General features: G+C 57.9%; 1 protein-coding gene across 1 annotated transcript in view; it reads right to left on the bottom strand.

The window, feature by feature from the left end:
* LOC119102847 (brefeldin A-inhibited guanine nucleotide-exchange protein 3) overlaps positions 1 to 20,226 on the bottom strand; it is a gene marked incomplete at its 5' end in the record, with an annotated part of 23,166 nt that extends 2,940 nt beyond the window's left edge. The window contains 6 exon segments of the mRNA XM_037226299.1: positions 7,824 to 8,059; positions 12,989 to 13,159; positions 13,538 to 13,666; positions 14,100 to 14,266; positions 19,166 to 19,346; positions 20,079 to 20,226. Of these exon segments, the coding sequence (XP_037082194.1) occupies positions 7,824 to 8,059; positions 12,989 to 13,159; positions 13,538 to 13,666; positions 14,100 to 14,266; positions 19,166 to 19,346; positions 20,079 to 20,226 (1,032 nt within the window).
* Between the last annotated feature and the right edge of the window lie 2,155 nt (positions 20,227 to 22,381).

Here is a 22,381-nt window from a genome sequence, read left to right as displayed (position 1 = left end):
GCAGCAGGCGCCTCAGCGCGCCTCTGCAGGCAGCTGGCGCCTCAGCGCGTCTCTGGAGGCAGCTGGCGCCTCAGCGCGCCTCTGCAGGCAGCTGGCGCCTCAGCGCGCCTCTGGAGGCAGCAGGCGCCTCAGCGCGCCTCTGGAGGCAGCTGGCGCCTCAGCGCGCCTCTGGAGGCAGCTGGCGCCTCAGCGCGCCTCTGCAGGCAGCTGGCGCCTCAGCGCGCCTCTGGAGGCAGCTGGCGCCTCAGCGCGCCTCTGCAGGCAGCTGGCGCCTCAGCGCGCCTCTGGAGGCAGCTGGCGCCTCAGTGCGTCTCTGCAGGCAGCTGGCGCCTCAGCGCGTCTCTGGAGGCAGCTGGCGCCTCAGCGCGCCTCTGGAGGCAGCTGACTGTTGTCAGGGTCCGACCAGTCGGTCGGCCCCGACGAGTGGGCAAGCCGGCGCGGCCGCCATTTTCCCCGGCCAGCCATCTGTCGGCTGATTGGCCGGCGGTGAGATGAGAGGAGAGCTGGCGGGCGTCGGCGGCCGCTGACGTCAGACGATCAGATGTCTGACCGCTGGGCGGGGAGGGGGGGGGGGGGACGGAACGAGACAAAAGGACCTGTCCCTGGAGGAAGATGAGAGGAGACGAGAGCGCAGAAACTGAACACTGAGTGGAGATGAGATGAGAGAGATGACAGAAACCAAGACCGGTCGATGACGGACAACGCACCAAATGAGGAGAGTTGACGCTATTGAGGCCTTGGCGGCGCGACGTTTCCTGCCTGCGTGATCGGCTCTCGTGCCCATGTCTTCAGGGCCAGCCCGGTGCATCATCACGTCACAGGCGCACACGCGGCGCAGCACCGTCGGCAGCGGCCACCCCACATCGTCGACCGTCGCCTCCGCCCCCACCCCGATCGGAAACGCCGCCCTTCCTGTGTGGCTCGCGTTCCGCGACATTAGTGCCATCTGTTGTCCGCGGGCGGAGCTAATCGCCGGACACTGGGGCAACGGCCGGTCACGGCACGGGCCATTGCATTGTCACTGGGCACTGGTCGTCGGGAATGCAGCAACGTGGGCCGCTGTCAGCGAGGGCCATTTGCGCAGTGGCGCAACAGGTGCACAGCAACAGCGCACGCCAACAAGCCGCTCAATTAGTGCTTTTCTGACAGGTGGGTAACGAATGGCACGTGCCGATGGCTGAGGAGCGGGGTTATTTAGTTGCGGCGCATTCGACGTGGAACCCTGAACAGGCCAAGCCCGGCGCCAGCGGCGCCCGAGGGACCGGGACAGGCCAGGGCCGGCTCCTGGGATGACCGAGGACCCAGACAGGCCGGGGCGGGCCCCAGCGGCGGCCGAGGGACGCAGGGCAGGCTCCAGCGGTGACTGTTGCCGACCGCGACAAACTGAGGAGCAGCCACCAGTCACCCAGCGAACAACTAGAGCCACAACCAAAGCCACAGCCCACAACGTTTTGGAGTGTTCTCAAGGCCTGCTACGGTCGAGTGTCTCGCTGGACGGCGCAGCCAGCGGCAAGTCTCCAGACGGACCAGCTGAACCCACGCAGTGACCCTCAGCGCGGTCTCAGCCGGAGGGGGCAGCAGCCCTCGGCGCGGTCTCATCCGGAGGAGGCAGCAGCAGCCCCCAGCGCGGTCTCAGCCGGAGGGGGCAGCAGCCCCCAGCGCGGTCTCAGCCGGAGGGGGCAGAAGCCCCCAGCGCGGTCTAAGCTGGAGGGGAGAGAAGCCCTCGGTGCGGTCCGTGAGCATCCACGCGCTTCAACAAGCTTCACCTCTATACAAAGGCACAGATCCATGTGCAAAATACACATCACGATACAGAGCACCTTGCAAGAACGTGATCATCCCACTCATCACTCAATGGCCAGAGCTTCGATGATCACCCAGCCGTAACCTCAGACGATGTCGGCCGAGTGGTTAGCAGCACGCACGCCCGTTTTACTACTGCTACCGCTACCCCAACCGCTACTCTAACGCAATACAACGACTCCGAAGACAACAAATGGACATAACCGATACCCTAATACAACAGGGAGATTCCACAGATAATTTGCTACAGTGTGATGCGCACGATATTTGCGGCCAACTTGCGGCAATGTGTAGAAGTGAAAATATCATGAAGATGCTACAGTTTTCCGAGGTACCTTATGCGGTGGCTTATTCCACACATGACGGCGAGACGGTGTGGATGTTGAAGACTCAGATGCTGGAACACTATGACCTATAACACTCGTCTAGGGGTGTACGATCGTATTCAGTTAAGATGAAGGGGTGGGGTGGAGGGGGGGGGGCATACCCTCCCCAACATGTAGTTCGAGCCTCCTAGACTTTGACGCCACATTCGTGGACAACCAAAGCGATAAATACAAAAATGAGCAGAAATAAGAAAAGCATTCAGCTCCTGTTTTTTCGGCATTCGGAGTCAAAGGACCCTATGTTGAATTGACGGCCTTCAAGATACCAACGAGTATTTACTGGTAAAACAACCTTGTAACGCAAACTGACCATTGCACTGGCGGCACTCAGCATTTCGAGCTGTGCATATCCTCAAGAATGTTTACATCCTCACGCAACGGGCGGCCGCAGTCATGACCCGGAGATTTGACGGTACACCAAATGTCCACTGCGTTCTCTTGACGATGAGGACACCTCTAAATATTCAGTACTGCCGATACAATCGCTATTGAGCATACAACATCATTTAACCGGTATCTTCTGGTGTATTGGAGATAGTGCAATCAAAATAGGAGCTTTCAACTCACAATGCCGAAAGCAAACATATTCTAGGACGATCGTTTGATTTTCTTGGAATAAAGGACTAGACCCAAATGACCCAGCTGACCAAAATGCGAGCACAAAGCACCATTTGTGGGTACGTTAATCCATACGTACGTTAATCCATACCCAGGATAGAGCTCTTCTAGTTGGTTATGCGAACCTACGAACCTGCATTCGTCCTATCAGCTAGAGCAACGAACAAATAGGATTAGGACTCAACACAACAATTTGGTATCTGGTATAACAATGAATGAATATAAACACAGTGATAATAAACGATTATATAAGTGTAGCACGGATCTTCTCTGCATTGCCCTGGTGTCTAATGCACTCGATGGGCAAACCAATCAAACGGCGACAGGCCTCATCTCAGCAGTGACCACGGAAGTCCAATCGTCTGTTCAAACACTGACGAATCCGCCCGGCATTGTTACCACTTGGCGCGAGCAAACCGGCTGAATTTGGGTCAGCACCGACCCCACACGCCGTTGCGTGTGGCACTTGACAGCGCGGCCGAGGCCACAGCCCGGGGATGGAGTGGTGCAGCAAACAACGCGTCACCGGGTCCCGGACGCAGCAGCTGCGGCTGCAGCGTCTGAGGCTTGGGTGAAGCTCCCGGCCAGCGCACGGTGTGTCGCGCAGGGCGATCCGTCCACGGGCCAAACGGCGGGCTCAGGGCAGCAGCGTCCTGCTCGCGCGGTGAGCTCGGCCCGGCCAGGGCCAGGCGGCCAGCGGCGGTGTCCGCACAGGCCGCCTTCCGTCCAGCGGCGGCGGTGCTCGCACAGCCCGCCTTCCGTCCAGCGGCGGCGGTGCTCGCACAGCCCGCCTTCCGTCCAGCGGCGGCGGTGCTCGCACAGCCCGCCTTCCGCCCAGCGGCGGCGATGCTCGCACAGCCCGCCTTCCGCCCAGCGGCGGTGCTCGCACAGCCCGCCTTCCGCCCAGTGGCGCCGGCTCCACACGGCGCGACCTAATCAAATTATCGCTCGGGTAAAACAGGCGGGCGAATGGTCGACTTCCGAGGAGGCCAGCGCCAGGAGGAAGCTCACTCCAATAAAGGCCGGCCGGCGCCGCCGTAAAAACACATGATTTTATTGCACCCCGAGTGGAAAAATCTTAATGACCGAGTGTTCATGTGTCGTTTGTAATGAAGGCGGCCAGTGGAGAGGAAAATGACGGAAAAAGCGGCGTCGCCGCGGCGACAGCGGCGCGCCGGCGGCCGATGGGGGCCGCGCACGCGATCGGCCGGCGGCGGCGGCGCTGAGAGCGCGCCGCGCCGGCGTGCGTGACTTATGGCGACACCGGCCATCAGCCGGCCGACAGCGCAGCCCGCTGGGAGCGCGCCGCCGCCTCCGCTGCTGTTCCCTCCCCACAGGGCACGCACCTACGGTCAGGTGTCCGACCAGGCTGCCCACGCCGCCGGGGTCGCCTTGATCTGGACGGCGCCGCGTGCCGGGTGTGGCCCAGGATGGCAGACGGGGAAGCCGCTGGCCCGTCCAGTCCTCTACAGGTGGAGACCATACGGGGGGTGGGGGCGGTGCAAGCGCGTGCAATCGGACCTCCGACCAAGTTAAGGTCGGCGATCCATAGTTCTCCTTTTTGTTCCTACATCACGGGTTTTGCAATGAAATCGGTCTTCGGCCGCAATCGTTTTATGTGAGCCTTGCGTCAATAATATTCCTCGTGTCAATAGTGAACGGGTGCGAATGGACACTTCTCCTCCCCCTCCCCCCGTGCCATCGGGGTTTTGGCCGCCATGATCGGCTATCAGCTAGTGATCAAATGGTCAAACAAACATCATTGGCAGAACTCGAAACAACTCAACAGCCTAGAGCAATGACTTGAGGGAGCATCTGCCAGGTGCTAAGCGTACGCGCGGTGAACGTCACTATGCGTACGTTCACTGCGGTGACTGTACGCGCAGTGACGACAGTCGTGGCCATGATGTCCTAGAGCAGCCCAGAACGGACACTTTTCCAGAACGCAAACAGTGCAGACGTCCAAGTGGGAAACACGTTAAATAAAGCAACATGTGGAATGCTTGTTCGTTCGCATGTGGTGCAATGCAATGCGTTTGCAATGCATGTGGAATGCTTGCGTGCGCAGTCATAAAATGGACGTTGTAGGGATGCCCTTTAGAAAGCTGTGTAAAGCGAGCAAATGAATTGAGCAAAAAAGTTTTCAGAACAAAGGATGGTCTAAAACCACGTTCGTTTACATGACAAAGGATGACCGAAAACCATGAACACAGGGACAATACGAGCACTTGTTGACAACAGGCATTACGTATCAAAACTATGTCCTTTTAACACCCGTCATGCATTATTTTGCCATGCACTGAGGCAGAGAGGCAGCAGCACAAACAAAAAAGGTAACCCACGCCCCTGTTCAGAAGGCGCTTAAGAGGCAATCCACGTCCTTGTTTACAAAGCACTTCAAACACATCTAAGCACTGTATGAATACATTGTTTCCGTCCGGCATTACTGCGTAACACACAAGCCGAGCGCCTGACAACAGACATCCGCCGGGGATGCGTGCCAGCGGGCCTGACATCATGCCGCGGCATTGTTTTGATGCCGTGGTTTACGGTGGTATGCCATGCTTTGGCGGCATCACAAGCATGAACCTAATATAGATGAATTAAATAGGGCAATTAATCGAAAAATATACGTTCTTAATTGGCACCATTGGAATAAGTATGTGAAAACCCCCCGTAAAATACCCACCATTTTTGCCGGCAATCGCCGGCTTAATTTGAATTATTCCGCTCGGTCAGTCGGCGCGCTCTTTTAAACCGGCTAATCTGCGTACGGTCGGCTTTCCGGGCTATTCCAGCCGTTTTCGGAGCCATGAGCGACATAAAAGGCTGCAAGTATTCGCGTTTCGGGACGAGCTGAGCAGCAAGCGCGGAATACTATGTGGGGTAATTGTGCGTGGAGCGGGCTGCGCCGTCGTTCCCACACCGTTTGCAGCGGGCGCATCGGCCGTTGTGGCGGGGGCGGGCTCTAATCGGCGCCGCCAGAATGCAGCAGCACGCCGCTGTGCAGCGACGGCACTCTCTAATTGACCGCAGGGTTCACGACACGGGCGCCCCTGGCGGACGGCCGCGACAGCGGCGCCACTGTGCGGCCGCCGGCCGGCCGCAATTTAGACGTACCCGGTAAATCATCGCACCTGATGAAAAGAATCTGAACGTGCAAATGGCCTAAGTAGACACTGCGAGCTTCCTGTCGTAGATCAGCGCCGTCCGTGATTTACGGATCACAAATAACCATTTGGGATGATTTACGCCGAATAAGTGTCAACTGGCGTATGCGGAGCGGCTGGGAGAGGCCCGTGGGGAGGAGTCGGTCCTCCGCTGCGGCCAGCGACACGACTCGCGTCACGCAGACGCCGCAGCGCACCGCCCTGACGCCGACAGCGGCAGCGCAGCCCGCGCGCCGCCTCGCGCAGCAGGCTGTGCGGCATGCCATCCCTGACAGTCGGTTACGACGGACACCGCGGAACGTCACAGAACATGATGCACGCTGCCCGCAACACAGGTCGTAGTGTACGCCGCTTAACATAGGTCGTCGTGTACACCGCCTAACGACAAAGGTCGTAGTGTACGCCGTCTCACGGCGCAGGGCGCGATGTACGTCGTGCACCACCACAGGCCGTGGTGTACAGCCGAGGACGACCGCCGCAGAGGAGGTCGGTCTTCCACCCGACTCGACCGCCATGGGACGCTCCATACCGCCAACAAGCTCGGTGCACTTCCACGCACTTTTCGCTGCATGCTCGTTTGAGTGTCAAGCCCGTATGACTTTGCGCAGCACGTCGACTGTTGTACCTGGGTCCTGTTTACTTACTGACGGCAGACGGTAGGTGCCGATATGATTTGATGCAGCTTCGCCACCCAAGGCCTACCCGGGCGGCAAGGGCCTACTTAGGCCTCAGGCCTACTTAAGGCAGTCAGGGCCGGATGCAACAGCGGGCCCGGCCAGGGCCGGCTGTTACAGCTCCCCTATATGGACTGCTGTTGTCGCGGACAAGGACCGAGCCGGCGCCGGGGCGAGGAGCGGTCATCTTGCCACCCAGCACGCGGCACAAGGGGCGTTCGCGGTGACCGTCTCCCTCTTGATCGGGGAGATCTGAACACGGCGAAATCCGAGCCTCTCGGAGCCCTGTCCAGGCAGCAGCGTCTGCCGCCGAGCGTCTGCCGTCTGCGTCTGCTGTCTGCCGTCTGCCGTCTGCCGTCTGCCGTCTGCCGTCTGCCGTCTGCTGTCTGCCGTCTGCCGTCTGCCGTCTGCCGTCTGCCGTCTGCCGTCTGCGTCTGCTGTCTGTCGTCTGCGTCTGCCGTCTGCCGTCTGCGTCTGCGTCTGCCGTCTGCGTCTGCCGTCTGCCGTCTGCCGTCTGCCGTCTGCGTCTGCTGTCTGTCGTCTGCGTCTGCCGTCTGCGTCTGCGTCTGCCGTCTGCGTCTGCCGTCTGCGTCTGCCGTCTGCCGTCTGCCGTCTGCCGTCTGCCGTCTGCCGTCTGCCGCAGATCGCGGAAGGATGATCAAGGGTACAGTGCTAAGCGGGTCGCTCGTACGTACAGTGCGCCGACCTGCCGAGCGTGCTGTTAGGCGGAGGGGCTAAGTGCCCTGTTGATCGACGCCGAGGTCGTTGTGTTTAGCGGGTTAGCAACTCAAGCAGCCCAGCCACCACCAAGTGCCATTAGCCATAATTGTTGGGTTTAATGACGCGTTCAACATGCAGCGTCATTAGGGTCGCGGTCTCCCGCACAGCTCGAGGTCGGCGACGATGACGCTTGGCCTGCAGCCAGACTGAACCCGTACCTTCACCCGGCGCTCCTTCGCCTTGTCTCCAAACTGAGCTAAGCCCACCCCAAGATCCCAGCCCATACGTCAGTTTCGTATCGCTGGTGGCTTAGCGGCGTCGTAATGTGGGGATTGGGACTCTGAGTTGTTCCACCGCTATCGGAGACTGCTGCTGGCGGCACCGCCGGGCGCCGCGCTGAGCTAACAGAGCTGGGGCCGTCGTCACCAGCAGGACAACGGCGTGCCTCCAACTGAGCGGCAGGCGGTCGGCAGCGAGCTGGCCGCTGACTGCCGACTGCAGCGGGAGAGCGGCAGTGTGGGAGACAGCGTGGCATGCAGTGTGCTGTTGTCAGAGGGACGGTACCTGATGCAGGCGCAGCCGAGTCGCGAGATGACCTCGTGCGGCTGGCAGACACACTCGATCATGACCAGCAGCAGCTGTCGCATCATCAGCTGGGCGCCGGCCCGCTGGCGCTCGGACGCGTCGGCTGCGGAGGGGCACACCACACGGCTCTGTTACTCGCACGCGCCCGCCGGCGACCGCGCCGCACACACACACATCCTTCTCCCCACACACAAACCCACACCAGGACAGCCTCAGGTTACCGCGCGTCGGCCCGCGGAGGACACCTCCGACACCACCACCGCCGCCACCGGCGCCCGCATCAATTCACATATCACACGCTCGTGGGGAAGGGAAGGAGCATTGCAGCGGGCAAATTAGCGGCCCAGCGCTCGTCATCTCAGGTTCATTTGACGGCCAGGAGATGGAGCCGTGTCAGGACTAAACTCCCGCGTAGGCCGCGATCTGGAGTGGTGCGACGCGTCTGGTCTGTCGCGGGGCAGAACGGCCTCCCCCGAGAGGAAGCACTAGATACATGCACACGCCTTTGCTATTATCGCACCAGACGATTCATTTGCGTGATGCCCCCCTTCGTTAGAGGGACACAATTTCCTTGCTTGAACTGTGGTGACAACATTACCTACTGTTTAGTCATAACTGAAGAAGAACAATCGTACCTTCAGGCACGTCGATACCCAGCGCTAATACCACACCACAACCACGTGCATGCGGCGCGCCTTGTCACATTCCTCAGCGACACATTAACATATCAACCTAAAAAACCAGAGTTAAGCCTCACTGGGGTACTGGAACCAATTTCATTCCAGACGCCACCCGTTCCATTGCAATCCTTACTGACGGCCACCAGGCATAGTTTCGTCACTTCTCCTGAAACTGGTGCCATCAAATCACTCTCCCAATCAGATGGTGGCATCGAGCCCCTCTCCCAATCAGATGGTGACACCACGTCGTTCTCCCAATCAGATGGTGACATCAAATCACCGTCCCAATAAGATGGCGGCATCAAATCGCTCTCCCAGTCATATCATCTTGTGAGCGCACATGTCCAACATGCGCTGAATCCAACAGACACCAGCGGTAATTTACAGTGGCGGGGTCTTCGGGGTCACCGCGGGGTCACGGTACATAGCTGCAAACAGGTGACGCCCGTCACCCCGTGATTCCGGTGCGCCTCTGCGCTCCTTCTTAGCGAATGCAGACCGTTCGAACCGTCTTGAGCTCTTACGATTGGCGCACACACGTTCACTCTTCCGACTGTCCTATTCGGTCCAGTTCTGACAACATGTCGCCCTTAAGCCAGCTGTTCGTCGGCTGTTAGGTTATTGCTCTGTTGCCATACTTTGGCAGGTGAGTAGAACTGACAGTGCAGAAGTGCCTAAAATGCATCACTTCTCAACAGGCGCACCACTTTTGTGCACAGGTCTGCGAGTTCCCGTAACATGATGGCAAGTTTGTCCTGGGGTCCCCAGCCGCTTGGTTAGACTCCAGAGCCCATATTCACGACGGAATTATCCAGCTTCATTCTAACGGTGGCTAGCGGGATTCGCACCCGTGGTGTGCGGTGTCGAGTCTGCTACACAAATTGTGGTCGCGTCAAACGGATAGCAACTGGTTTCCAACCCGTGAAGCCGAGTCATGGACCTAATTTTGACGCTATTTGGGCGATGTCCGAAATGGGCCTAAAGTATGCCGTGTCATGCATCGTCCGGCACAGTTTTGACAACGTAATGGTAGGTGGGCACTGCCCTGCGTGATACCGCTTGATTTCGACTCCTATAGAATCCACGTGAGCCGAAGTTTCCTTTACATATCCTTTTGGTCGATCGCTGGCGCTCATCATGGGCGGGGCAACGTTGAGTTTGCTGTATGTTTTGTGTTCGCATCGAAGAAATACAGCATGCACCTGGTTGCAAATCCGGTGATGCTAAAATGCGTGGGCAGCATCGACTCTGGTCCGGGGAATTTTATAGATGCACAGAAAGTTTTTACCGTTTCCTATGTTCCCGCGCAAACGGTTTGACCATAGACGTCGCAGTGGAAGTGCGGCGTCATTGCACTATACAAACGCAGTGCAATGCCTCACTTCCTCCTCGTTATTTGCTATCGGTCCGTTCGCTGTTCACATGAAAATCGCTCATCCTTCATTACAATGCATTCAGTTCAAGCCAGTAGAAAGCTGTCGAAGCATGCGTTTTTATGTTTAAAATGACGTGCAAAGATTTCAAAACAATGACGTGCAAGTTTTGGCAATGTTTTAAATTTTTATTTACAAAATCTCGAATACTCTAGAACAATCTGACCCGTGTTAGCCCATCAAAGCCACCCGCTCCGCGTTCTGAAAGCGGACATTTCGGTGAAAAATATTAATCAACTTGTTGCAGATATTTATGTAAGCTCCAGTATGCTACGCCATGCATCCAACTGGTTTACATTGTGCAAAGCACTTTGTTGGAGTGAAAAATTACTTGAATTCACGACAGGCTTGACAAAAATAGGTCATACGTGACTCCGCAAACCAATTTTTCATCCAACACACATTTCAGGATAAGCTGGCGTGCCGCGGCACGGTCACAGGGTCGTACGTGTTTCTCCTTACAATGCTGCCCGGCCTGCGTCACAGACGTGCGCACTCCACACGGAAGTTTCAAACGTGTTTTCGGTCGATGACTGACATTTCTACGGGTTTAGCAGCGGTGGGCTTCCTACAACATTCGTAGTCGAATTGACCTCCTGCAGTCCGATACTGACCGCGATGCCGTAGCTGGTCTGGCTGCCGCAATCAAACGCCAGTCCTTAACAAAGGTTACAGGGGGGCGGGAAGTCCGTGGTTCACACTACAGTGCGGATAATCTTGCACGCACAAACACCGACGCCTGCACAAATACGACGGTGAAGTCCTGCCCCAGACGTGTGCGATTCCCGCGCCGCCGCCGCCAAGAATTTCCGATAAATGGGATATAGTTTTTAAGGCATGAACTTAGCAAAATTTCTTGCTTTCACTTGGAAAGTTGGTCTCGTCTGATTGGTTTCTTTCATTACATTCGTCGCTGCTTTATTTGATTAAGTCAGTTCGAGCCAAAAGTCAACTAACTAGGCAGACGTTCTGACCTCTCACCCAAACAAATGTTTGTGTGACCCAAAAATATTCAATGCACGTGCAGTTCCCACGTTACATACGTGCAACGTTACGCGTTTTAAAAAAAATGGCGTGCAGGCAATGCCATGATGGTACTGCACCGCCTAAACTCATTACGAATACACGTTCTTAGCCAGCTGTTGCAGTGAGTAAGGCTGGCCTGTTTTCATGCTAAATGACGATTCTTTCGAATGCTTCCGTTCCGTGCCGCAATTTTTCATGGCATGGCCGCCCAGCGTCAGGCCTGCACTGCGTTTTAATTCGATTGAATCCTCACGATAGCTGGAAACATTCCTGAAGCGAGCGTGCTGGAGTTACCCGGGCGGCTATGGCACCCTTCAAAGCAGGGAATAACGCCTAGAGGGTGCCAGGCGCCACGACCGCATTCCAAGTCCAATTGGGTCCGGGTGTGCATATGTTTGGAGTGGTGTAAAAAACACCTCCAGTTCATGCCGTCTGAAAGTGACAAATGCGCGAAAACTGGCCGACAACTACGCACCGACATAATTCAATTTTTATAGTTTACTTGACGAGGAGTACGACTCACAAGCGCCACCGCTCAAACCCAAACCGATTCCCATCTGCGTAGCAGAGAGGAGCCGGAGTTACGATGGGCATCAGGAAGGACTGCCTGCCTGCCTGCCTATGCCTGCCTATGCTTGTCTGCCTTTATGAAGACTGTCGACACTCGCCTCAGTCTTCTTCTTCTTCAGTCTACTTCCACACCCTCGGCAACGTTCCGCACTCAGAAAAAAACTCCTCTACTCGCGCTCTCCATCTACCTGCCCGATGCCTTGAGTCTGTCCTGGGCGCAGTGTCTCTGCTTGCCTCCATATCTGAAAGGAATGCATAATAGCGCCCCACTGAACACCCAACGCCGACCCTGCCATTTGCCAGGTAAGAACCAGTGCGTCGTGTACTGGCCGCTGATCAACCACGGCGCAGGCTTCCTGCCCGCTCCCGCCACAATCCTGACCAGTGACCGAAGTGGACGGACACGAACACACGCCGCATGACGGACGCGCTACAAACGACTGCATGCCCGGCGACGTCCTTCCGCGAGTGGCAGCGCATCACGAATGCAGGGCGCGAAAGAAGCATGCCAAAATCGCCAGGGGCTCGTGAGCTGGCATTGGTATCAAGCCAGCCCAAATGCCGCTTTCGTGATTAGGGTGCTTTCCTTTCCAGCTGAGCCGATGACGTCACAGCAGCCACCGCAAGGACGCTCCTTGTAAGCCGCCGTGCAGTCTGCAGGCCTAGCGCCACGCTGCCGACCAGACGGCGGCCCGGCCTGCCCGCTCCGGGTACTGGGGAAGCACCGTACGCTCCCCGGAATGGCACTGAGCACGTGGTCGTACTGGTCTCAGTTTAGTGGGGTGCGCCGTGGTGTGTCCGGTACCGGGTAGGGTTGGGGACCGGCACCCAGTCGGGCTAATACCCCAGGCCGGTGGCTGAGACCAGCGTCCATGCTCGGTGGCACGATGTTTCGTATGTAAGCCTGAAACGGCTGTCTCACCAGCATCCGACGCATTCTTTTACGGCGGATGCTGCAGGAACGTCTGCAGCGAGCCACACACGAGTGCCCTGGCTGGGCACACAACAGAGTTGCCGGATTTATTTACCCAAGTGCGTGCCACAGATCAGCGCTCAGACGCTTAACTAGACAAGCATAAGTGTCCATAAATACAAGACGGCATTTCCGACTGGCAGTTATTATAAAAACTTTCTTACCCAGTCCTGGGCCTGACGTCTCAGTCACCTGAAGCTTCCACAAACACACACAAATCGTGACTAAACCCGGCCCCGGTTGTGCGTGGGATACACAGCGCCCGCCACAGACCGGCCGGGGAGCGAGACGTGCGCCGCCGGCCGCACCACACGGCCGCGGGTCGCCCCGGAGCGGGCGCGCACACTCACCGGGCAGCGTCTTGTGGTAGAAGACCACCAGGTCGGTGGCCAGGCCGCAGCACTGCTTGAAGTTGGTGGCGAACGCGTCCCACCCGCGGTGGCGCCTGCCGGTGCGCCGCAGCCAGCCCTGCACCATCGGCAGCAGCAGGTGGTTGACGCAGTAGATGCCGAACTCGGCGCCTGCCGCCGCCGATCGGAGCGCGCGTCACACTCGGTCAGGGGGTCGCTCCGGCGAGGCGGCACCACCTCCTCCATCAGGACAGGACCACTGGGGCCACACGCAGCGAGGACACTCGACTGCCCCGACCGCCGACGGTGTGAGGCGCTTCAGACAGCGGATGAACGTGAGCTCCAAGGGCTTCGCCAAAAGTGGACGACCCCATCCCATTCAAATGTCTTTCATTTGGCCATTCGCTCGTACTGGCCGCAATGGCCACCAGTGATAATGGTTCAACCAAGCATTAATCCCTGCGGAGTGATAAGCTGAGGCTGTCAGGCCTCGAGGGCCACTCCGCGCCTCGGGGTCCGCTTGGCCGGCGAGTGACCAGCGCCACTGACCGGGCCGGTTGGCGAGCGAGCGGAGGAGCGTGAACAGCGTCTCCATCGTCTGGGGCTGGTGCCGGCGGGGACAGGTGGCCGTGGCTCCGGCCAGGCCCTCCAGCAGCAGGTACCACACGCGCAGGATCCCTGCCGACCGCGGCGGCGTCACACGGGCTCACGACGGGCCCCAAGAGAGGGAGCTGCCGGGGCTACAGGCGCCAGATGATCACAACCGCGATTGGCCTGAGGGTAGACCCTTCGCCGACGACAGGAGAACGGAGGCGCATTGCCGACAACAGCGTCAGTGTGGAGTGTCTGTTGGATGCAGCATAACCCAAACAGTAGGAACCTCCAGATCTCTTTACCGAGGTAGAGAGCGAGGCACACAGTTCTCACCGCCAGTGCTCCATTGCCGTCATTGCAGAACATCCCACAGTCACTAGCTCACCGGAACGAGCACGGCTCACGACGACTACGCCTAGCACCGGCACCATCTCCATCCGGCGTGTGGAACACACTCCCGACCGCCGCCTCGGCGCCGCCAGACGAGAAGACGTCATCGGTGCCCTCCGCGACTCACCGCTGGCGTTATCGAGCTGCTCGAGCGCCGTGAACGGCCCCTGGACGGCCAGCCGCTCGTAGGTGACGGGTGGACCGTCGGCGGGCGACGTCGGCGGCTCTTCCGGCGGCGCCGACTCGTCATCGGGCGCCGGGTCCACCGTCAGGGGCGCCGTGTTCAGCTGGATCCTGGCGGCCGGATACAGCACCCAGTCAGGCAGAGGTCAACAGGCGGCACCCAGCCAGGCGGCAGGGGAGGACAGAGTCCGGTCAAACAGAGGTGAACAGACGGCACCCAACCAGGCGGCAGGAGAGGAAGGGGCCCGGCCAAACAGAGGTGAACAGACGGCACCCAGCCTGACGGCAAGAGGCAGGCGGCACCCGGCCAGTCGCCGGCGCCCCCACTGTGCGCGAATCGAACACGGATGATGTCAGCGAAACGCACACCGCGCCCCGGCGCCAGCGCACAGGCCAGGCAACGTCGCCTGGCGCCCCGACGACACGGCATTCCCGCGCTATGTCACATCCGCCCGCCCACGAGCCGGCCACGCTAACACCCTGTCAGTCACGCGCCACTACCAAACAATCCTACGGCTGTCACGCGGGCGGTGACGTCGAAGCCTTTCCCCGGCCGCAGGCCCCCTTTAACTCCACGGCCATCTGGACGTAGGATCCGGCGCGTCGGCACGTCCGGGCCGGCCTTCCCGCCAGCGCAGCGGGCGGGCTCGTGCACCCGGGATCACGGCCGGCTCCGCACGCGCCCACACGTCGCCGGCCGAAGTCAGCTTTCGTACGGCACAATGACCGAGCGTTTTCCGCCCACCGTTAAGTCTTCCGAAATGTATACAGGAAAATGGAACGGGAAAGTTGGACGTGACAATGTCAGCGAACGCCACCGCACACACGGCCGCAAACCGCCTGCAACACTGAAAAAATGTTAATCGGCGCGAAGAGAAAGTCGGAACGCGTGTCCCGGGGATAACGCCGCTCAAAAGGAGGGATGGGAGATGCACGGGAGGGCCCGGACGCCCCGACCGACAAAGGTATCCATCACACAGTCCTGGGACAGGTAAATGTCGGACTCTTTACAAGACACCCCGCTCGGGGGCGGGGGCGAGGGCTTTCTTCGGGGCTGACGTCCGGCACGGCACGACGACAGGGGATGGGGGCGGGGGCATGCCCCATGGGATGTTTCCTTTCTACTGTCGTGAAAGAGCAGTGAAGGCCGCAGGCTGATGTCTCCGGTCGGGACTGCCTAGATGTTCCATTCTCCCCAATGTGTGCCCTGGAACGGCCTCGCGCTGTTCAACGCACAGGCCTACGATTTGTTTAGTCACGCCATAAATCTCGGGTATGCTCCTGCGGGGCGAGAATGAACGTCCAGATTCTCGCGGCTTTCTCACCAAAGCACCTGAACACCCTGAACACCTGTTCCTCCATCTGGACTTCTGATACCTTGCAGCACGTGGTACGATTGCATGCTTCGTTCTAATCAGCGACAGCATTATCTACCGTTTAGCATAGCTACTGCCTAGTGATTAACAGCACACGGCAGGCGATGCAAATATACGTGAGCGAATCGCTCAAGTCTAGTCTGCGTATGTCTGGGCAACGAGGGTGCCCATCCGTCAACAAACCCATCCATCCCAAGCACATGCCATGTTCCCAACCGACATGATTGAACCCAAATCAGAGCGGGATACGATACAGTAAATAACTAAATCAAAATGGGAATACATCACAGAACTAAATCAGGACATTAATTTCATATCGCACCAGCCAGCACTGGCTGATGGATGTGCATGCACATATCCATGCCTAGAACCACGACGAATCGATGGCTTACACCCCATAAGACGCCTCACGCAACGGGGGGCAGGTGAAGCGGTAATACACGCGAGAGGGCATCAGCTGTTATCATGTGGGTGGCGCCAAACAGTAAGCTAATGGAGCAAGACATCTTCGGCAACCGTCAGTTAGTTATCGGGTTCACAGGGCGCGTCAACTGTGCTGGTTATGGCGCCTCGGCAGCCGTTGGCGTTCATGAATGCGCTAGAAATCAGGGACAATTTAACGGGCGGAGGTCTACATGGCTCGAAACATGGCCGACTGAGTCTGTTCGGGCTTGGGAGTTTTGATGGACATCGATAAATCTACAACGATTTGCGATTTGCAAACGTAACCACATATTTGCAAAACGCACGAATATGCCTGGTGAATACTAATCACAATAAACAGAGCTAGTCTGCAAAGTTTTCGTCCCTCTCATTTCAGGCCCGAGCACCTTGTGTTCGAAATCGGTTTTCAGAATATATCGCTGGCCGACACCCGTTCGATTAGTGGGGTGCCTATGACTTAGTACGGTTCAGACATCTCTGAGACCCGCTCGGGAACCGCAGCCGCCACATCCGAATCCATCCTGCAACCGGTGTCACGTGGTCATCTGTTGTAACCCCTGCGATCTGGGCATTCAAACTTACAAACGCCCGGTAAGGCTGACCGACCCAAGGTTTGCGCACGAGGAGCGCGCGGCCGCCTACACATGGACCCACGCGTGCCAATACGTTTGCCTGTTTTGTTATGGTTCAGAGTGCGCCAGCTTAGTGACGCTGCGACAACGGGCGGTCGAGATTGAACCGGCTTGTCACCCGTGCTCTTCAACTTTTCCACCATTTGAAACTTTTACCTGTTTCATGTTTATTGAACGGACGATTCGAAAACGTGGCGATACTGCAATGGTGCTGGAAAACCCCACCTGATGAAATGGCTTGCATGCAAATGTCTAACGATTTATACGGCACAGCTTTTGGAGAATTACGCTTCTCGTTGCTGAAAACTACATGAACCTGCGATGAGTGGTTGCGGAGACATTAGCTCCAAGAAAGCGTGACTGCCAGACCGGGCGGCTCCCGTTGAATTTTCACATAGCCCGAGGCACTTCTCATTCAGCCTGAAATCCAGCTCGTAATTACATTCATTCACTCTCGAAAGCATGCAGACAGGCCTAATTTTCCGGTGGCCTGACCTGAAGTCGCGCACACAGCACCAATCGCCGTGCCCACAGTAGCAACATTGAATGGTCAATACGCAGACACCGCACATCGAGTGGCAGGCGGGACGTTCTGCGCGGCGTCGCGGGAGTGGTACGACAGCGAGCTCGAGAACTGTCAGCTACCATCTCACACGTGATGCCATAACCACAGATAGCGGAGTCATACACCTTCGGGAGCGCGCTACACATGGGCTTGACCAATGCGTCTCCAGGCACGCGCTCTGGCTGCCGTTCAGCCGGCTTCTCCTCGCCCGCGCCTGCCGGGTCGCCACGCTACACAGAGCCTCAGACGTGTGCACGAACCGCACGCCGGGTATTCGTAACAGCTGGAACCGCCGGCATTCGGTCCGGTCGTTAAAGGTAATGACTTTCGGCTGCTTGCACCCGGTCTCATCGCACCGTGCGGTCAGCTGTGAATTCAGGCTCCTTTCTGTCGTGATTAAACGCCTTGCACAGCGTGAAATGAGAGTGGCGATAACAAAGTATGCGATAGGTGTCGGTTGTTACAATGGGGTTGCACGGCAGATGACGACACCAAAACACTGGGTTTGTGGAGCTAGATATCTTTGGCAACCAGTACCGAACGGCTGGTAAATACGATGAAAAGGAAGCTAACACAAGACACCGCTAAATGAATAACATTTGTTGTCCCTTGTCAAAATGGGTGCCTCTGCTCATAATGCTTTGCCCCACGAATAGTACAAAAAAACTTGTATGCCTTTTTCGGTCACTGACCATCTTCAGTGCAAGGAAGGAGCATCTATTTCCACCACAGCAGTCATGCAAGGATATGAGGGGAACGCACGCGTGTTTGTGTTTACCTCGGGTGACATGTAAATGCCTTGCCCTTCAGTCAAAAAGCGCAAGAAGAGGCTTGCCGTCCGGAAAAGGTTTACAAAAAAAAACACACACAAGAGGCACAATTTTTTACAGGCAACACAATTCAAAGATGTCGCAACACACACAAGCTTGTCTTCTGTCACGAAATCACGCGCATCGAAGAACACTTTCGACGATGCTCCACGCATCAACAAGATACTCATGAAATTCAACAACACGCAACTACAAGACAACCACATGACATCTTCCCCGACACGACATACTTTCCTTCCCAAATCTGGAAATAACGGTTATACGCAGGCTATCCTAGCCCATCTCAGCCCTGAGACCTAGCCCGAATAAGGTACCCCACCAGGACTAACCGCGCGCTCAGGGCGACTCCCAACGTGGGGGCCATTGGGTCCATGCGCCACCCGCGGCCCCAGAAAGCCTCGGCACGTGGAGGCACTCCCAGGATACCGCAGGTAGCGGCAAGTAACGGTGTTAGCAGTTCAGACCAAAAACGTGTCCCTAGCCTTTCTGGCTTTGAGACATCGGCGGCTTTTGAGGAACACTGTAAGGCGATTTACGGCCAGCACGGGCGGCAAACGGTAACCGGCGATTCTGCGGACCGCGCGTAACGGGGTCGGCACTGTTACGCTAACGGGGCCATGCATCGTAACCACACGCTTAAAGCACATAAGACTACATGCTGTTATGCTTATCAGTTCAGCAAAGCACTCGTCTATTTAGATTTAGCGTCACTGCGAGTCATGGTCCTGTACATATGAGCGTGTAAAGCTAAAAAGTTCAATTTCCCAGAAAATGTGGCCTTTGGTCTGATATAATGGGATCAATTATTGACCGAACAAAACATCTTTTGCAATTGCGAGAGCAGGTTGAAGACAATCCGCTGGTGTTTACCGCTAGAATGTGTCTTTCTTAGTTTGAAAACGACAGGCGATGGCAGTGGTGGCGCATGGCTCCCACCCTACCACCTATCAGTCCACGCTATGCAAAACGGCGAATCAGGGCGAGGCTTAAGTCAATTAAGCGACCACACGGCGCGGGATCGCCTTAAAAACCGCTGACCAGAGCAGCCATAAAATCGACCGCGCCTCTCCGCTTCATGATCCGACCGCGCCCATTCGCTACCGTTACCAAAACACACCACAACCCACAAATCCAACATGGGCCTCGTGGCAGGACGCCGTTACCTGTGGGCGGCGTGGAAGACGGGGCAGCTGTGCATGCCGTGCATGGAGGCGAGGATGGCGTGGCAGCGGCTGATGTAGCGCAGCGCGGCGCGGCACAGGTCCAGCTGTGTGCCGCCCAGCGTGTCCAGCGGCACCACCTGCTCCTGGTCCTGCAGGCTGCTGTTGTTGTCCTGCAGCTCGGCTGTGGACGCGGCACGCACGGTCAGCGGTGCGGCCCGGCACGGGTCAGGGCTGGTCCTGTCACAGGTCAGGGCTGGTCCTGTTACAGGTCAAGGTCGGTTCTGTCACAGGTCAGAGCTGGTCCTGTTAGAAGTCAGGGCTGGTCCGGTCACAGGTCAGGGCTGCTGGCCACGTCACACGCCAGTGCTGGCCAATCACAGGTCAGGGCTGGCCCCGTCATAGTTAAGGGCTGGTCCCGTCACAGTTAAGGGCTGGTCCGGTCACAGGTCAGGGCTGGTCCTGTCACAGATCGGGGCTAGTCCCGCCACAGGTCAGGGCTGGTCCTGTTGGAAGTCAGGGCTGGTCCGGTCACAGGTCAGAGCCGACTCCGTCACAGGTCCGGGCTGGCTCAGTCACAGGTCAGGGCCAGTCCTGTCACACGTTGCGACTGGTCCCGTCACAGGTCAGGGCTGCCAGTCCCGTAGCAGATCACGGCCGCAATGCGGTGCACGGCAGCCAAAAGTTTGCCGCTGAGCACTGACAGAGGCACGGATTGACATTCCTTTCTAAGCGTCTTAACCGGGAGGCTCCACACAGTCCGCAGGACATGGCACGTGGTGAGCGGCCAGGGCAGCTTTATCCCTTGCAGGAGCGAATGCCGCAGCAGACCCCATCCCTCCTTCCACGAGCAGCGGACGCGGAAGTCTCTCTCCTCTCCCCCCCCTCCCCCGCCCCTCCTTCTCCAGAGGCCTACTTGGTCCGCGGACGTGCTTCAGCAGGCAGAGAATGCAGTCGACAGCGGCGTTGGCGAACACCAGCACGTTGTCCGTGTTGAGGAAGGCCTCGAACACGTCCAGCACCACCCGCAGGTGGGCGTGTCTCGGCTCGGCGGCCGGCGCCGGCTCGGGCGGCGGGCCGCCGTCGGCGCGCACCGAGCGCAGCGCGCCGAAGAGCGGCCGCCATCCGCTGCGGATCTCGGCCGTGCTCAGCTCCACGAACTCGCAGATCGAGCCGACGATCTGCAGGGAGGGGGGGGGGGCACATGCTCAGTTGTCGATCGACACAGGTCACTGCGCCGGCGCCGCGCGCTCGGTCGCGGCAGCGGAGGACGCAGCGGCGCGGCAGGACGGACAGTATGGCCAGTTGTAGGCTAGACATTATGCAAACGGTGCAGAGTGTGCCACAGGTGTGACGCGCGGGAGGATTCACTTCGCATACTTTCAGGAGGCCTGAGCCCCCCATGCTGACTTGAGCCCCCCCCCCCCCCCCCCCTGTACTGCTCTGAGCACACTCAACACGTGAGTGAATAATGGGAAATACTGAGCCGCATCAACACAGAACAATACCTTAACTATTTGTTTACTAGGCATAAGGCGCCTAAAGACATCACTATTAGTATCACGTTGATTTTGTACCAAAAAGTATCCTGAAGGTACCTAATGTTTTAGGCATGCAAATTCCTTCATACGTCAAGCCAGTCTGCAAATGTTTGACAATTTTTTGAAATGATAGCGCGTGGACTAAGATAAAGAACCATTGGCTGCGACATACAGCAGCTTTTTGGAGAAGAGGGTAGCCCCAAAAAGTAATGCGATTCCCTCCAACAGTAATAGGCCTATGTGCTGCATAATCGAGACTGTAGTGGGTATACAACGCAATCAGCGACAGCGGTAGTCATCAGTGATTTCTTGCTAAGATTTCCTAACACGTTTTTCTGTGAATTACGCCACACTCAAAGCTTTTCATGAAAAGTCAGCTTCCCTTAACCTGAAGCTAGAAGTCATTTCTCCGCCAAAAATTCCAATGTATGAATTTCTAAATCTTTATCCCGAGACCGCAAATTCGAGTGGTCGAAATCCGGGAAGACGTCAGGTTTTAGGGGTAGCTAAGATCATCATTTTCGGCTGAGGTTTCTGATTAACCCCCGACCGATTTTAAAAAGTGACACCCCAGATGACGCGTCCAGGTTATGCTGCCATCAGAATATGCATACAACAAGGAACATTCGGCAGACAGTTTGCGTGCAAAACTCCAAGAAGTCCGGAAGCGTCTCATCCCACCGGACGCGTCGCAGGGCATCCACCAGGTTCACCGGCGGCGAGGTGGTGGAGCTGGGCTGTCAGAACACGAACCTGGTCCCTGGACGTCGGCGTCGCCACAGCTCCAGGCAGAGCAGCGTCTCCAGCGGCTTGAACAGCGCCTCGTTCACGGGAAGTGCGGCAGCTCGAGTGGGAGCTCAGCATGGCGTTGACCGTGTCGTGAATGCAGCACCCGCCTTCTGGACACGGCCAGCTCCTTGTGACACGCCGCCTGCGGCGCGGTGTGTCAGGGCGCGTTACACAGACAGCGGAAACAGCCGAGCCGACAAAGCGTGACAGACAGCGGACACCGCCCGAGGTCGACACCGCTCGTTCACCCGAACACCCAGCGGACACACCCGAGGCCGACGCCCGCAGGCACAGACAACGGGCACACCTGAGGCCGACGCCGCGGCACAGACAGCGGACAGGCCCGAGGCCAACACTGCGTCACAGACAACGGACACGCTCAAGGTCGACGCTGCGTCACAGACAGCGGACACACCCGAGGACGACGCCGCGGCACAAACATTCACCGAACACACCCCTGGCGGACACCGCATCACAGACAGTGGACACACCCGAGGCCCCCACCGCGTCACAGACACACAGCAGACACACCCCAGGCGGACACCGCGTCACAGACAGCGGACACGCCCGAGGCTTACACCTCGTCACAGACAGTGGACACACCCAAGGCCGACACCGCGTCACAGACAGTGGACACATCCGAGGCCCACACCGCGCCACAGACAGCAGACACGCCCTAGGCTGACACCACATCACAGGCAGCGGACACGTCCGAGGTCGACACCGACACCACCCGGCACATGGCAGATGCAGCCGGGCAACAGACGGCGAGCGCGGCCGCCTCACCTCCATCAGGTGGTGGCAGACGACGGACCAGGCGCGGATGAGGTGCACCAGCGGCCGGCCCGAGCGGGCCACCTTCAGCACCACGTCGCCCAGCCGGGTCAGC

The sequence above is a fragment of the Pollicipes pollicipes genome, unplaced genomic scaffold (assembly GCF_011947565.3).
Source record: "Pollicipes pollicipes isolate AB1234 unplaced genomic scaffold, Ppol_2.1 Scaffold_5724;HRSCAF=6776_pilon_pilon_pilon, whole genome shotgun sequence".
In the NCBI taxonomy this organism is placed as follows: Eukaryota; Metazoa; Arthropoda; class Thecostraca; order Pollicipedomorpha; family Pollicipedidae; genus Pollicipes; species Pollicipes pollicipes.
Note: the sequence above shows the minus strand (reverse complement) of the source record. Positions and strands in the feature narration are given on the sequence as shown.